The following is a 16,003-nucleotide window of genomic DNA, read 5'->3' on the forward strand; positions in this document are numbered from 1 at the left end:
TCGAGTCATGATGTTCAGTAAGGAGTCAATCCATTATGGTCCTTACACATTAGCTGAGACAGGATAGCTGAGTGAAGACGATGGGAGCAACACACTAAGCTTGTGTGATGCCTAATCTTTTAAACATGCAATACCTCGAATGTTGTGTTTCTGGGGCAAGCAGTGGAATTATTAGTCTTTTTTCTTTTCTTTTCTTTTCATTTGAAAGCAGCAAATATAATAAAATTCTCAAAATAACTTACCTGTATGAGGTCTAAAATGTTTTCTTCATCACTGACAGGGTCGGGTTAACTAAGAGCTGCAATAATGCATACGTGTCGCCAGGGGGCGCAGTAAAACCCTGCACAATACAACAAACGCACTCTACGCAATGTTTCACTACCAGTCAGGGGTCACCATTTACCATAGTAATACTGATTTTGAAGTGCTACACTTTCCTGACATCAGTCAGCCGGGGTGGGCTTCATTTCCTTGCAACCCTGAATGGAATGAGCAGTTAAAAAATACACATGGATAATGAAGAACAAGCATTTCACAGTACCATTTTTAAAACTGCAATTTCATTTAAATTGTGTGTATAGTAGATAAACACGACAATGTGGTAGGCATAACATATTTTCTTGAGCCATCATGTTCCGGAAAATTAACAAACACCAATGTGACGATGCTATATGGGAGGTAGGACACATAGGATGAATGAATTCAAATGATCATTTCAAACAAATACAGACAATCTAGTTGTCCACAATGTTGACAAACAAGATAGGAGTGGGGAATTGCCTAATATAGACTTGTCATTTTGATGGGGAAATGATTCAACTTTACAATCACAGCTTACCAGTTAGTACATTCAGTTTGGCTAGAAACAAAATGTGTACAGAAGCGCCTTGAGTCATCATTCTTCCAAAACCATCACTATCTGTCTGCATGTCATGTTCTTGAAGTATACGTATCCTGATACTGATGTCATTAGGTTAAGATTAGAACAGTGATGCTGCCCAGTCACTTTTTGCAATTTCAGCAGATCGTGAAATTCGTCTCAATATAACATGTGTTATGGGTTGAGCAAAATAAAGATTTCCAAAGAAAATTACAGGGTTCAGATGTAAATAAATTTGTATAGTATAGTCCAAAGATGATTTATTGGCATTTTTTTTTCATCCTGTACAAACAGTAGTTGACTAAATCAAGGCGGAGTAGTTTACATCATTCAGTGGATATGTTACCACATGTAACAGGGTATGAATACAGTTAGACTGAAGAAAACACTTGTAAAAGCACCACACTGGTCATATGGAACACGCCATTTAGACAAAATTATCGCCAGTGTTTGAAAAAAATATATGTTCATCAAATAAACCAGTATACCTAATAATTGTATAAATTATTATTAAAAGTAACAAGCTTTTTTTTTTTTTAATGTAAAGTTACCAAAGTTGAAGCAAGGTTGGTTTAATGTCTATTTGTGATATGTGTAACCTACTTTGCCTGATCCAAATTTGTGGTCAGACTATGCTAACATTACAACTGTTTGACTAAGCAATGGCACAAGTTTAGCTTCTGAGGAATTTCCTGAACATTTCATTATTCAGTAATGTCTGTCTTTCATCTATCGACGTGAACACGGATCACTCAGGCAAACTGTACTGAGTTCATTAGTCACCAAACAAAAATGTCCCAGAACACACAAAAAAAATGTACAGTGCAACTGACATATAAATACTGATCGGCGCCAGATATTAAAGATCTAAAATCCAAACAGGCCAAGCCTTTTTTATGATTACATTTGACACTTGGATAATGATGAAGTAGTTTGTGATAGCCCTTTGAGGGGTATTTTCATAAATATGAAAACTGATAAAAAAATATATATATTTTTGTCTTAATATTTATGCATATTTAGACAAAGCATTTCATAAATAGGCATCTCTTTAAAATTAATATTTTTTAGCAGCAAATACTATTGTAACCAACTTGATAAAATTGCACATTGTACCATAGGCAACCATCATCTTATGATGAGATACAATATTCATCAATCCATTAAATTAAAGGCAATTTTAGTTCATGATTGAGGACTATAATCAATCCTTATATAAAGAAAAAAAATGGAGTGTTTTTTTTTTTTCTGGAAATGTGAGCAACTAAAATGGAAAAAAAATTAATGCCATCTTGTTTGTTCAGTTCATCAACACTGTGCTAAAATTAATGATGATGCCACAAGAAGATCAGAAATGATCATTGATTAGCTTCAGCACTGGATACTTTCATGTCTGGAAACAGCGGGATCCTCTCGATAGCTTGGCACGGAATGATACATTAATGGAGGTAGCAGGCCAATAGTATTGCAATATATCGAATTTGAAATGTCATCAACCACATTTGATGCGGTGAGGTGCTGAGTGTTGTACATTCTACAGTTTTTAATTTTCCCTTTCCTCGTTCATGCTACTGTGTTCTTTCTTACATATTACCCTGGCTCCTTCTGAGAAAAGAAAACCAATTCCTGGTTTTTCTTTAACCTCATAATAAAAAAACTCATTGAGAATTCCTTGGAACCTGTGACTTGTAGCCTAATGACTCACCATTTTCAACTTCCTGCTTCAAAGTGTTATCTGCGCGGTTGGTAGAATTTGCGCAATTCTTCCCAAAAGGACAAAGAAAGGATGGTGTGAGGACCAATCCGAAAATAAGCGGCTCCCAAACCTTTGTAGAGTCCCGTAAGCCCCTCCGTTTTCAGTGTCTTTGAAAAGCAGTCAGTAAACCCTTTATAAAGCAGCCCCTAAAAGGATGAAAAAAAGGAATATTTAATTTGGATTCAATGTGATCATTTGTACTCATTTTTCCGTTACTCGTTTTGTAAGTGTCAGATAAATATGACAACAAGAATTTCTAAACGCTGATGGCGCGTTGAGGGGAAATGTTTTGTGTTGGATGGAGGATTTTAGAGGCGCTTGGAGAGCTCATATTTTTTATTTTTTATTCTCCAAAATGCTGCCCTAGCCACTTGAATGAATGAATAAATAAATGAATAAATAAATGAATAAATAAATAAATGCATAAATGAATGAATGAATAAATAAATAAATAAATAGATAGATCGATAGAGACAGACAGACAGACAGACAGACAGACAGACAGACAGACAGACAGACAGACAGACAGACAGGTAGATAGATAGATAGATAGATAGATAGATAGATAGATAGATAGATAGATAGATAGATAGATAGATAGATAGATAGATAGATAGATAGATAGATAGATAGATAGATAGATAGATAGATAGATAGATAGATAGATAGATAGATAGATAGATAGATATTCACAATTCACACACAGCCAACAACCTGACCTTGCCCTGCAGATCCACAGGCTGGTTGTAAAGCCTCGTGCTCACCACATCAAAAGGAGTCATGGCGAGCACCACCACCACGCTGCTGATCATGCCGGCACTCAGGGCCACCAACCAGCTGTTCTTTGGAAACACCTTAGAGGAAGAAGAAACAAAGTTGTGAACTATTTAGAGACTAAGGGTGTTAGATAAGGACAGATCATAACAATGAAACCACCTAAGAGTAGAGTAGGAGTGTAACTGGACACAAAAAAAAAACAAATTTTGGTGTAGTGGTTTTAAATACAAGTCAAAGAAAAAAAACATGTACGTAGCAAGCTTCCCTCTAAGAACTTGGAGGGCTGGATCTAGGCCGAAGGCCTCAAGTTCAACACCTGTGATGGAGACACCTATTAATATCTATGCTCACTCATCCTCATACATAGACACGGTTTCCCTGTCTTCTACTCTTTCTGTTTGGAAAATTGCAGACGCATTAAAAGTATTTGACACGTGTTTGTGCTCTAAAACAAAAGAACGGTGCTTATTTAACAGAAAAAAAGGGTGTGAGGAGGAAACAGATCTGACTAGTTAAACCAGCTCAGTGAGAAAAGAAAAGGAAACTGTTGTGATGACACTGGGCACTTATATATTGGGGGTATTTTTTAAAGCAACAGTTACATTTACGGCCTGGAAACTCTGGCGTTACTGTTATGCAAGCTCTGAGGGGGCCACGGAAAGGTGTCATGTTTCTGTTCCATAAGGTTGAGCTGCCTGTAGCTTTGTCCGTGTTACAATAACTGCTTCCACTGAACTCTTAACAATAGTTAATGATTTTTGTTTGACCCTACGTCCCCACGCAAACCTTGTCATGTTTGTACATTTGAAATAGCAACACGGTCTAGGATTGCCTTATTATGTATAAACACGTGGACCTGTACAAAGTGTTCACACTTAGCAAAAAAGCAGTCACATGTTCAAACCTGAAGATCAACCACCAGCTCTTTAGCAGAGGAGAAGGTAGACAGTTGAGATGCCGACCCCACGCTGACCCTCGGGATGGAAGCGCTTGCACCCCTCCACAGTCCTTGAATGCCATGTTTCTTATAGATCGTCACCAGGGCATGGGACATTCCCTTTTGGAAGAAGAACAGAAACATCAGGACATCAATATTGTTATTCGTAACCGATTGCAATAATCCAGTGATTCTCAACCTTTATGGAGCCGGGGCACATGTTTGATTTGGTGATGGGCGATGAGATTTTTGTGATGGGAAGATACAGTTATTAATGTGCTGCGGCGCCCTGGGTGGGAATCGCTGGATTAATAAACAGTTTATGTGCTACCTGGTGTTTGTACTGGTGTCCCACAGCAATGGAGGCAGTTGACTGACTCTGCAAATGAGTCTTTACCTGTCAGTAAAACCACATATGAGAACACAGTAAACCCCCACGACAGCAAAAAAAACAAACAATTTGATAATAGTACCTTCTTTAAAAAAACAACAACAGCCATTCTGTTTTTAGAGTATTAGCCTTAAAAATAAATGCAGTTGATTTTGAAGCTATTATGTGCAGATGCATAAGGTGAAGACTTTCCTTAAGTGATAATAACCCAAGTTAAACATTGCTCCACCTTACAATTACGTCAACATAGTACTTCTTAGACACCCATTGAAATTTTGAACTGAAAAAAAAAAACTTCTTTTGTATTATACATATAATATTCCTAAATTTGTACGCGCATCAAGACGGGCTACTGACCAAATACACAGGGCTGCCCATCACCGCTCCAGCCACCCCCGCTGTAGCTCCAGCTATGATGGTCTTAGGTGCACTGACCCTTCCATCTGTGTGGATGTAGCCAGAGGTCTCGATGATCGCGTACGAACCGAGCCGGACCCCGTTCATAAAAAACTGATACCATAGTCCGGGCACGAGGCCTTTCTGTAAGCCAGCCAGTCCGTCCACTTTTGCGATGGTATAGAAAGCGTGAAAGACATTACGGTAATAAACCTGATAGGAACCCCGACTTTTGAGCTCCCCTTGCAGCTGCATGCGAGTCTTGACAACTTCTAACGGGTTGGTTACGAGACACGCTCCACACGCCGCCGCTCCACTAAGGAGAAAGTCCATTATTAGACACCCGGGTGGGGTTATGACGAAGTTTTTTTTTGTCTCTACTTTACTGAACCCGATTGCCCTTCATCCCGGACAGCTAGCTCTCCCCTTTCCATAGTGAGGAAGCGTCCTTTGCGCATACGCATGCGTGGAGACAGACGCACCAATCGCCATCACCGAGAGAAAGATTGCTTCGTGAACGACTAATTAAATCGGAATTTTGAGTGACGAAAACGTTATATGACATTTAAAACAATGGTGTGTAGACTTCTTACATTCACTGTACAAAAGTATGACAAGTATGGGTAAAGTAAATGTCTGAGGGTTAATGGTGGTATGACATGGGTTGAGTTTCAGCACACCTTTACATTTAATCTGCTGAAGGTGATTGTGGAGGCTTGGCAATTTGTCAATTGTGCTTTTGCAATTTGTAATCTTACATATTATTTCATGGCCTACTTGACTTTCAAGGCGCTGCACATTTCCACATGTAATGTCAATGTCAATATTCAACTGTAATGGTGTAAAATTTAGACCACTACAAACCACTTGCAAGAATGGTATACACTACAAATCACTTGCAAGAATGGTATAGAAAGATGCTTTCTCTGGAAGTGTCTGCTTGGAATGGTTATTAACACCCAGTTAATGGAGGATTTAGAAAAAGGAAACTCATATTCTACTGGTTACACTAATAGTTTCTGTCAAGTGGCCCCACGTGTAATCCTGGCCACCAAAGGAAGCACCAAACTGGATTTCAGGCGCACAGAAAAGCTCCACCCAATGTGTCTTTCCTGCACTACACCGTGTGAGGGGGCGAGGAGACAGTCTTCATAGCGGAGATGCTCAAGACCACCTATACTTGTGGTTAATGGAGGACCAAGGAGCAACAAAAATAATATTAAATTGGTCATCGGTTGAGACTGCAGCAGAAAGTTAAGGTAGGTGCTACTCAATATTCATCCAAATGGGCGTCAAATATTGAAGGGAATAAATGGACAGTCAGCATTGCTGTTAAGATGTAATATATATTTTAAAATGTTGTATTAAACGTAAAACAGATTTTGACATTATTATTATTATTATTATTATTATTTCAACTGCAATTTAGATGAGCAAGTATTGAGGGCCACTGTCAGAAATTTGAATGCAAAAATTCTCACTTTTGCGTCATTAAGTCAATAAACTGAATTACCATCAATTTCGCTCAGGAATATAAAAAAAAAAAAAAAAGTATTTTGGGGGTTAATGCCCAAAAGACTTTCCTTTGGTTCCTGAGAGGAATTGATGGTAATTAAATCAAATACACAGACATTGGCACTGAATGGATGATGGGATTAGATTTGTTTAAAAAGAATGTGGGTTAATTACCACTGAGGCCAATCGTCTGTAATTCGCAAGTATCAACAGTCAGTGTTAATTGGATTATGTGGAAAGAGGGAGGCACTTGCACTATCAATTGAAACAAGTGTTCCAGGTCAAGGGGTTTACACCCAGGAAGTGTTAATTAAACAATCCACTTTTCTTGTCCCATTTTGTTTGTTCACCTCGTTAGTATTTGAACAGCAGGGTGCAGCACAGCACAAGACACTGTTTCCTCTGCTGCACAATTGAAAGAGAGCCAAAGCACGAGAACAATATGCCTTTACAGAGATAACATTGCTCATTAGTCAATGAGGGTTATCGTGGTTGGATTTTAAAGTGGAGGAGAAAAGTACTGCTTGACCAAATGTTTAATCATAGTGATTAATTCTAGTTTACTGTAATTGGGTTGGCTTTCTTATCCTTTTTACATGTTGCAGGCAAAAGTCAAGCGAGCATGGACATCGGTGGATTGGAGACGGTGGTGGCCAACTCGGCCTACGTGTCAGCCCGAGGAAGTGTGGATGGTGCGGCGGCGGCCAACCTGAGAGACAAAAAGTTGCGGGCCAGGCTGAAACTGCCACACATCAGAGATTGCGAACACATGAAAGCGTCCGTGGGCAAAACCTTCGACATCATGTGCGTCAATGAGCCCATCGGCAAGCGGCTCTTCCAGCAGTTTCTGGAGAGCGATGCCACCCACAAAACCGCGGCAGAGCTTTGGAAGGACATTGAAGACTACATCATTTGCCAGGAGAAGGACAGAGTTCAGAAGGCCCAAAAAATGGTCAATAAATACTACGAGTCGACGTCCAAGACCTTCTGCAGCTTCCTGGAGGAGAAGGCTGTCACCCGGGTGAAGGAAGACTTCAAAAACATCCACGGTGACTTATTTAAAGAGAGCGAGAAACAGCTCCTCAAACACCTGGAGGCAAAGGCCATGGCGGGGTTCAAGCAAAGCATGTACTTCCTGCGTTACGTTCAATTCAAGACGTTGGAAAGCCAGCCCGTTGACGAGGAGTGGTTCATGGACTTCAGGGTCCTTGGCAAGGGAGGATTCGGAGAAGTCTACGCTTGTCAGGCTAAGGCCACCGGTAAAATGTACGCCAATAAAAAGCTGGATAAAAAGAGGCTCAAGAAACGCAAAGGCTACGAGGTAAGGTGCCAAAGTTAACAGAAAATCCATTTCAAGTTCGGAGTTTAGCGGGTTAGTCTTTACTGTGACAGCTGAGTGAAAAGAAGCTTGTGAAAGACCCAGCAAAGTAGCTCAGTGTAGTGCTTGTACAACCACTGAAGGATTATCGGAAACACTGCTAAAAAAAAAACGATAATAATTCTCCTCATTCTTATCCATTTTTAGGGTGCGATTGTGGAGAAGCGCATCCTAGCCAAAGTCCACAGTCGCTTCATTGTGTCACTGGCTTACGCTTTCCAGACCAAGACTGACCTCTGCCTAGTTATGACCATCATGAATGGTGGGGATCTCAGGTGCTCTATGCACACACACACAGTTGGAACCCATGTGCCCAAACTCTATACTTTACTTGGAGGCATAGGAGCCGCCCCCAATACCTTCACTCCAATGTCTGCTAATTAGTTCAAGTATAGATAAACCTTAAAGCTAAAATACACACTAGGCCGTCAGGTGCGTCACACTTTAAGTCAGACAGTAAGAGTACTTAAGAGGCTCAAGAAGTCTTTAGAGCAATTTTCATTTTGTTAACTCCAAAGATGCATAAAGTTCTCCCTCCTTCTTCCTCAGGTTTCATATGTACAACGTGGATGAAAAAAATCCTGGCTTCAATGAGAAAAGAGCTTCTTTCTACACGGCGCAGATCATCTGTGGCCTGGAGCACCTTCACCAGCACAGGATCGTCTACAGAGACCTGAAGCCAGAGAATGTGCTGCTAGATGATGCAGGTCAGATCTTAGGAGCAAAGAACAACATGGAGACCTTCTTCAACAGCTGTATATATGGCACTGATGTAATCACTCAGGACACGTCCGGCTGTCGGATTTGGGCCTGGCTGTGGAACTTCCACCAGGAAAAGACAAAACATCTGGTTATGCAGGAACTCCCGGTTAGTTACAAAAAGTCTTTCTCGAAAGTGTATTTCGGTGAGTAGTCACTGGATGATCTCATGAAATTGTTTCAAAGGTTTCATGGCTCCAGAGCTACTCCAGAAAAAGGAATATGACTACACAGTGGATTATTTCACTCTGGGGGTGACTCTTTTTGAGATGATCGCAGCTAAAGGACCCTTCAGAATACGAGGAGAAAAGGTCGAGGACATAGCCAAGGGGTCTCTTCCACTACGTGAATACATTTGCTAATTGCACCCTTTCTTCAGGTGGAGAATGATGAGGTGGCTCGCAGAATTCTGAATGATCCGGTTCCGTACACTCCCAACTTTAGCAAGGAATGCAAAGCTATCTGTGAAGGCTTGTTGGAAAAGGAACCGGGGAAACGCCTTGGGTTCAAAAATAACGAGTGCGCTGAGCTCAAGAGCCAATCCTTCTTCAAGGAGATCAATTGGGGACGTCTTGAGGCTGGTGAGGCCTTCAAAAACAATCAGTCAAGTATGCACCCAAACCAGCATTAATAAATACATGTTTTTTTTCTCATTTTCACCAAGGTATGATGCCTCCACCATTTGTCCCTGATCCCAGGATGGTCTACGCTAAAGATATCGACGACGTAGGCGCCTTTAGCACCATTAAAGGCGTGGTCATGGATAACAAGGATACAGAGTTCTTTGCCGACTTTGCCTCGGGCAATGTTCCGATCCCGTGGCAGGAGGAGATGATCGAGACGGGTGTGTTTGGAGAAATGAACATCTGGGGTGAGAACGGAAAGCTCCCTAATGACCTCGACCCAAACTATGTGGAAGCCAAAGGCGGAGGATGTGTGATTCTTTAAAGTAGAATGTGTTTATTGATTTTTTTTTTTTTTGCTAAATAAGACAAAAACTTCTGAAGGTGTGAAGTGGTGCAATTTTACACCACTGTTCGAGAGCTACAACAAAAAATGCTGACAAATGATTACTATCTTGGTCAAGTTTTTTGAAATTCAACTCCTGTTGCAGCTCTCATGAAACTATGCAGCTGTACCCAATAAAATGTCCCGGAAGCATACAACTGTAGTATTAAATATAGTACACTAATCTTTAGCTATAGTGAAACTGTATATACCGTAATTTTCGGACTATAAGTCGCTCCGGAGTATAAGTCGCACCAGCCATAAAATGTACCACAAAAATACAACATTGTTAAAAACCAAAAAAAAAACTGTAATGAGCATAAACTTGTAATTTCATTGTTGCATGTGTGGACTGTGTTAGCTTCATAAATATAATGCATAACAACTAAGGTACTGTAAATGTTCTTTTTATATGTCATAGCTAGAAGCACAATGAATAAAATTTTGCTGAGCATACATATGTGTCCCTCTCCACTGTTCAGGGAACGTGCAAGGCTAGAAGAGAACACAGGTCACGTGGAAATCTGATCCAGCCCATCATTAACATATTGCCTTTACTTTCAGTATGTGCAGTCTGATATCTGAGCGATTCTGCACAAACGAGTGATATATTGCCTGAATGCTGCAAAGGATGCACGCATTAGTGATCTTCAAATCACGTTTATGCACACCTGACGGAGGGACAAAAAGCAGCGGTCATGGTGATGAATCACCTCACCGAAACTCGTCGCATAGTCAAATAATGACTGTTCCAACGCATACACACTATTTAAATATCATTTGGCAACCCAACGTAAGCCTTTCGCAAGTGACAGGGATGTGTTCATAAAAATAAATATATTTATTTATTTATTTATTTATAAATAATATAATTTATTTATTATATCATATAAAAATAAAAAGGAACAGATACGTTTTTGAATGCCCAAAAAAAAAAAAAAATTAAATAAAAGCTTCAAGGCCACTTCCCCATTAAGCAGTGGGGTCAACGGGGACACGACGGAACGCTTATTTCAGAAGATGAAGGGAAGGGCAAGGAAATAAAATATTAACAGAAATATGATTATGATTTAAAGCCTGAATGTCTGCTCAATATTGTAGATATACGGCGGAACTTTGAACTTTCCCGCAGATTACTTGACAACAGTAGAAAATAGATAAGATAAGATACAGACTAAAACCATAAAAAGAAACAGACACATTTTAATGTTTATAATATTGCATGACACCCCAAACTATTCTCAAAAAAAATCTCTTCGTTTTGCACATTTCCATATTCTGATTCATTATAAATAAAAATAAATTAATATTTTGTGGTACTGGCCAATTTCTTTTAATGGACATCAGTTTAGTACAGTATGTCCACGAACTATTTGGAAAAGGACAGACATCATTGTTGAATCTATAAGCTCCAGTAGAAAAAAAATTATTTACCTAGCCAACAATTTCAATGCATCTTTTGTGTTTCCTATTTGTTAATGCTTAACTGGTGCTAAAATAGACACTTTGCCTGACACAGGTTTCAATGTATGCTCTGCCCTCTATTCACTCCACTTAATTTATTAATATTTGCTCATGGAACTTGAAATAACCTCTTGAAAATCCCAAGCTACCAATTGTCCAAAGAGGGAGGGAGACAAGATCATGGTCATGATGAAAATCCAAGTAAATTCACGGAGATTAAAATATTTCCCAAATCCTCACATTTCACTTGGACTGACTTCATTTATCAATAACTAAGGCAGCATTTTTTTTTTGTTAAAAAAATGTGACTATAATACATTTGATCCAGTCATTCATATTACTGAAGTAAGATAAAATTATCCTAAATATTTTGTCAATTAGGTTGAATAAAATGCTAATAGAACATATAAAGTGCCTTTAATGGCAGATCTAGACTGCAAATCTAAAGACTGCCACAGAATCCCAGTAAATTTCACAAGTAGTTACATAACATAAAGCGGTGTAATGTATTTGACAAAATTTTGCCTCTGCGAGATCAAAAGGTGTGTGTGTGTGTGTGTGTGTGTGTGTGTGTGTGTGTGTGTGTGAGTGTGTTGGGGGGGAGTTCCTTGTATGCTTACATTTCTACAGTAACGTGCCAGGCACGTGAAATGTAATCAATTTTGGGCGGGAATAGCAGACATATCATGTAACTACAGCCAACAAATCAATGTTCAAATTAGTCCCAGTATGTTTGAGCGCATGAGGAAAAAAAAAACCTGCGTGCACTTCAAAATGTACATTAGATACAGAAGTTGCCATTAGAGCTCCTTAGAAGGCGAAACCTCATCTGATTAGCTAGAGAACATTACTTGTGGAGAACATTACTTGCAAAATGAGGGACATTGTTGAAATTACAGCACTTGTACTTGGTTTTCTAGGCTGGATCATGGTTTTTATATCATTAGAACACCAGTATTGGAAAGAATCCACCACAGATGGCAGCGTAATTACAACCTCAGCAATATATGAGAATTTGTGGATGTCTTGCGCTAGTGATTCTACTGGGACTTATGACTGCCGAGAATTTCCATCCCTTTTTGCCCTACCTGGTAAGTAAAGTTTTTATATATTAAAAATAAAATGTTGTTAAAAATATGCTGATGGCTTTTCACGCGCTCAGGCTTCAACATTACACTTGCATGTACAGTAATGATGATTCAGCTGTAGGTTAAAGCTGAGTGTGCATTTTCTTTAAACCTCATTAGAACTGCTTGATATTGCAAAACAAGAAATGGAGTTAGTTTAAGATGTGATTTAGTAGAATGTATTTGATGATGTAAATAGGTATTAAGACAAAACTTTTAACTTTAACTTTGCAAAAGAAAAGCAACTTCACTTTCATTGAACTACAGTAAAATGGTAATTTCAATTTTCTTCCAAAACTAATCTGAATTAAATTCTTTATTTTCACTGGACAGTGATTGTTATTTTTTTCAATGTACTTTAAATGACTGATTTTTTTTCTGACATTACTGTATTCTGTATTTACGTTTTACTGCACATAATTTCAACAAATCATCATGAACTTTAGTCCAAAACATTTGATAAAACTTTTATTTGAAATCGTATTGCAAATATCTTAATTTTGTCCAATCTTGTGATTTCATGTGATTTAATATGAAGAAATTGGGATTCACGAGGGAATTGATACATTTTTGTAAGTGGCACACAATCAATTCTAAATAGCTAATATTATTGGGTTCAGAAGCTAAATGTATTGAAGCTCTAAAAAACCCTATGGATTATTTAAATAAACTTTTTTGTTTAAAAGGACAATCAAGCAATTTCATATTTTAATGTTCACATTAAAAAAAGTATGTCAAGTCAGATCATCATCAAATTTCTCATGTAAAATATGACATTATCGCCTCCAAAACATATATACACACAAATTTCGAACCTTTAACGCATCTGCAGGATGCGAGTAAAAATTTAAACCAGAAAAAAAATGCCTTTTTTTTATTTTTTTTTAAGCAAATGGTTTTTATCAGTGGGTGGGTAATTTTTTTTTTTTTTTTAATCAGTGGGTGGGAACGTATTGATGCACCCACACCCCTCACGACCAATGACGTTCCACATCATCCCTTAGGTATTGGAGCCCAACTGGGACTTGGATCCCATCAGTACTGACAGAGATTTATTGACAGTGTTCAAAGAGATTGTCAGAAGGTGACAAATGGCTCTGAGTCTATAGACGTTAGACGGCGGGTGTCGAGGTTCAACCTCACTTCCCTTGAGTTGGGTAAACAAGTGCACTTTTGAAAAAGGTTCAACAGATCTCAGAAATCATAAGGGGGCAGTTTGGGATTAATCATTAATAAGGAGGTTTCTGTGGCACACTGAGAACGCTGGGCCAAAGAAAAACAACACGTTTGTTCTTGAAGATAGTTTAGCCAGGGGAGATTGATAAGAAGCTTTTCTGGAAAGCTATAAGACAGGCTGGATCAAGCACGATAGAGTTATGAATCCCGTAGTGGAAGCGTTTGCTTTCTTCCTGGGTTTTCTGGGATGGCTGATGGTCGGGGTCGCCCTTCCCAATCGGTACTGGAGAGTGTCAACGGTGGACGGTAATGTGATTACCACGTCCACCATCTATGAGAATCTCTGGATGTCCTGCGCCACTGACTCGATAGGAGTTCACAACTGCCGGGATTTTCCGTCGTTGCTCGCACTAAGCGGTATGTGTTCAAAACTTTTCATGTGTCGACTACTTCATTGGGTTAAGGGAAAAAAAGATATCTATTTGTAGAAAGTTATACAGAGCCAGAGCAGCCATTAATAAAGGCTAACACATTGAGAATTAGGTTCTCGTTTTCAGCGGTGATGAGATTTCTCGAGTTGTTTTTCAGCATTGACCACAGCGGCATCTTTGTGTCAGAGTGACATCACTCTGCGGGTGATGCTCTTTAGTTAACAGCAGGTAATATAAGATGGGCACTATAAAAATACAACAGTAAAGGAGAATCATGAGCAAGAATAACCCCAGTAAAAAAATACATAAAATTGTTTCAACCTCTAGGTCATAACCTTCAGACTGGACATGGAAAACCATGTGGTCATAAGATAATATTATTTACATGAATGGCAATTGTATGGTTTCCTTAAGTGGGATACTAATGGATGGTTTGGGGGAAAAAAAGAATGCTTACTTTTTATTTTATTTTTCTATGCTGATATTTTGTAGCATTTCAAGTTTTTTGTTTTTTTTTATTGAGTAAATGCCCCTAAACCTCATGTTTAGTACTTTTTTTTTTCTTTATAAGTAAGCAAAACATTTTCATTTAGTAAAGATTCATTTTGTAGACGCACATAAAAATGATGTCACTTTTATATCAAATGTGGAAATTGCTATTTGATAACTAAGGAACAATATAGAGCAGCCCTGAAATTACTTATTGTGATTTGTTTTGCTGTGTGTGTCTTACCGATAAACTCATCGTTCGTGTTTGTGTGCAGGGTACATCCAAGCATCACGAGCACTGATGATTGCTTCCATTGTGTTCGGGACGTTTGGGCTGGTTGGAACTCTGGTTGGAATGCAGTGCTCCAAAATTGGAGGAGAAAACTACATTCTGAAGGGGAGGATTGCCACAATTGGAGGGGTGTTCTTCTTACTACAGGGTAATAACAAAAACAATTATGAACTTCAGTGGTGCATAACAGAGCAGAAAGGCCAACATTTGAAGCAAATTGTACACCTCCACTTCCTAAATTCTGTCTTCAAAAGAATAGAGTGATATTACAGAAATTGAGATGTGAAAAAAATGTATTGATCAAAACAAACCATGTTTTCCTATTCCTGTGCCCCGCCCCTCCACAAAGTGAAGTACAAATAGGTCAAGTGGCTTTGGCGTAATCATGGGGGAAAAACAACTCCTCAGATTCGACAACAAACTCACAAAGTCAATGTTACATCGATTTTAATTCTTTCCATAGCACAAATGAACCTTTTCACTCTTACCTCCAACACCCGAAAAGCTAACATGTCAGGTACTCTAATCTATGTATGTATACAGGAGACAAGCTATCTTAAACCTGGTCAAGGGTTATCATGACTTGTTTGCCTGTACAGTGTAAAGGCATAGACATTGCATGCAATCAGCTAATGTTTCCTCGACTTAGTTGCGCCATTAAAGGGACAGTGTGTAGATTAATTTTTTCATTGTGCATTCATTTTAAAACATTCACTATTAATTTTCACATGATGCAAAAAAACATCACATCAACATCTTTTTTTTTTATATGTAAAATCGTAGGTCTGGTAATTTGTTGTTTTCCCCTTGTGTTAAAAAAAAAAGACTGGGACCCCCAACAGTGGCTCAACAATTGATTCAAACAGTGTTAGCCCAATTAAAGATATGAAATACTTACAGCATGTTGTGGACCTTTCTAGGGATGTGCACCATGATTGCTATATCTTGGTATGCAGCCAACATTACGCAGGAGTTCTTTGACCAGTTCTACCCAGGGACAAAGTAAGAGTGCGTACTTGATTGATTTTGAAGTTTAACAAGACACAAATCAAATCATTTTGTACAATTTCACTGTGACACAGGTACGAGATCGGAGAGGGTTTGTACATTGGCTGGTCGTCGGCCATACTTGCCCTGTGCGGAGGTGGCTGTCTGATGTTTTCATGCAGTTGTAAGGAGCCAGGTGAAAAAGCGTATGTATCAAAGCTAACGTTTTCCATGAGTAGA

The 16,003-nt window shown here is 38.8% G+C and overlaps 2 protein-coding genes across 3 annotated transcripts; one reads left to right on the plus strand and one right to left on the minus strand.

Annotated features, from left to right (window-relative positions):
- Positions 1 to 25: 25 nt before the first annotated feature.
- Positions 26 to 5,619, minus strand: slc25a35 (solute carrier family 25 member 35). Of its 2 annotated transcripts, none has more exons than XM_085935346.1 (5): positions 5,099 to 5,619; positions 4,682 to 4,747; positions 4,318 to 4,470; positions 3,401 to 3,490; positions 26 to 2,782 (listed from the first exon to the last, which is right to left on the minus strand). In XM_085935346.1, exons 1-5 carry the CDS (start codon positions 5,468 to 5,470, stop codon positions 2,612 to 2,614), a joined length of 852 nt encoding a protein of 283 aa, XP_085791472.1. In that variant the 5' UTR covers positions 5,471 to 5,619; the 3' UTR covers positions 26 to 2,611. The 2 variants fall into 2 exon arrangements, with proteins under 2 accessions (XP_085791472.1, XP_085791471.1); XM_085935345.1 differs by having other exon boundaries at positions 3,356 to 3,490.
- A 656-nt stretch (positions 5,620 to 6,275) lies between these two features.
- Positions 6,276 to 15,757, plus strand: grk1b (G protein-coupled receptor kinase 1 b). Its single transcript, XM_085935344.1, has 11 exons — positions 6,276 to 6,396; positions 7,258 to 7,973; positions 8,178 to 8,305; positions 8,580 to 8,737; positions 8,815 to 8,898; positions 8,976 to 9,100; positions 9,169 to 9,370; positions 9,454 to 9,639; positions 13,936 to 13,981; positions 14,760 to 14,924; positions 15,697 to 15,757. Exons 2-11 carry the CDS (start codon positions 7,275 to 7,277, stop codon positions 15,755 to 15,757), a joined length of 1,854 nt encoding a protein of 617 aa, XP_085791470.1. The 5' UTR covers positions 6,276 to 6,396; positions 7,258 to 7,274.
- Positions 15,758 to 16,003: the final 246 nt, after the last annotated feature.

Source organism: Syngnathus leptorhynchus, chromosome 17, assembly GCF_054491065.1.
Source record: "Syngnathus leptorhynchus isolate UIUO chromosome 17, UIUO_Slep, whole genome shotgun sequence".
Lineage (NCBI taxonomy): Eukaryota > Metazoa > Chordata > Actinopteri > Syngnathiformes > Syngnathidae > Syngnathus > Syngnathus leptorhynchus.

Bases quoted from the DNA above. Each gene is read 5' to 3' on its own strand.
- grk1b (XM_085935344.1), top strand. From the start codon at position 7,275: ATGGACATCGGTGGATTGGAGACGGTGGTGGCCAACTCGGCCTACGTG. The intron at 7,974-8,177 runs GTAAGGTGCCAA...ATCCATTTTTAG, and splicing joins AGAAACGCAAAGGCTACGAG to GGTGCGATTGTGGAGAAGCG. The intron at 8,899-8,975 runs GTTAGTTACAAA...ATTGTTTCAAAG, and splicing joins TGGTTATGCAGGAACTCCCG to GTTTCATGGCTCCAGAGCTA.
- slc25a35 (XM_085935345.1), bottom strand. From the start codon at position 5,470: ATGGACTTTCTCCTTAGTGGAGCGGCGGCGTGTGGAGCGTGTCTCGTA. The intron at 4,471-4,681 runs GTAGCACATAAA...TTCTTCCAAAAG, and splicing joins GACACCAGTACAAACACCAG to GGAATGTCCCATGCCCTGGT. The intron at 2,783-3,355 runs GTCAGGTTGTTG...TCATCCTTTTAG, and splicing joins CTGTGGATCTGCAGGGCAAG to GGGCTGCTTTATAAAGGGTT.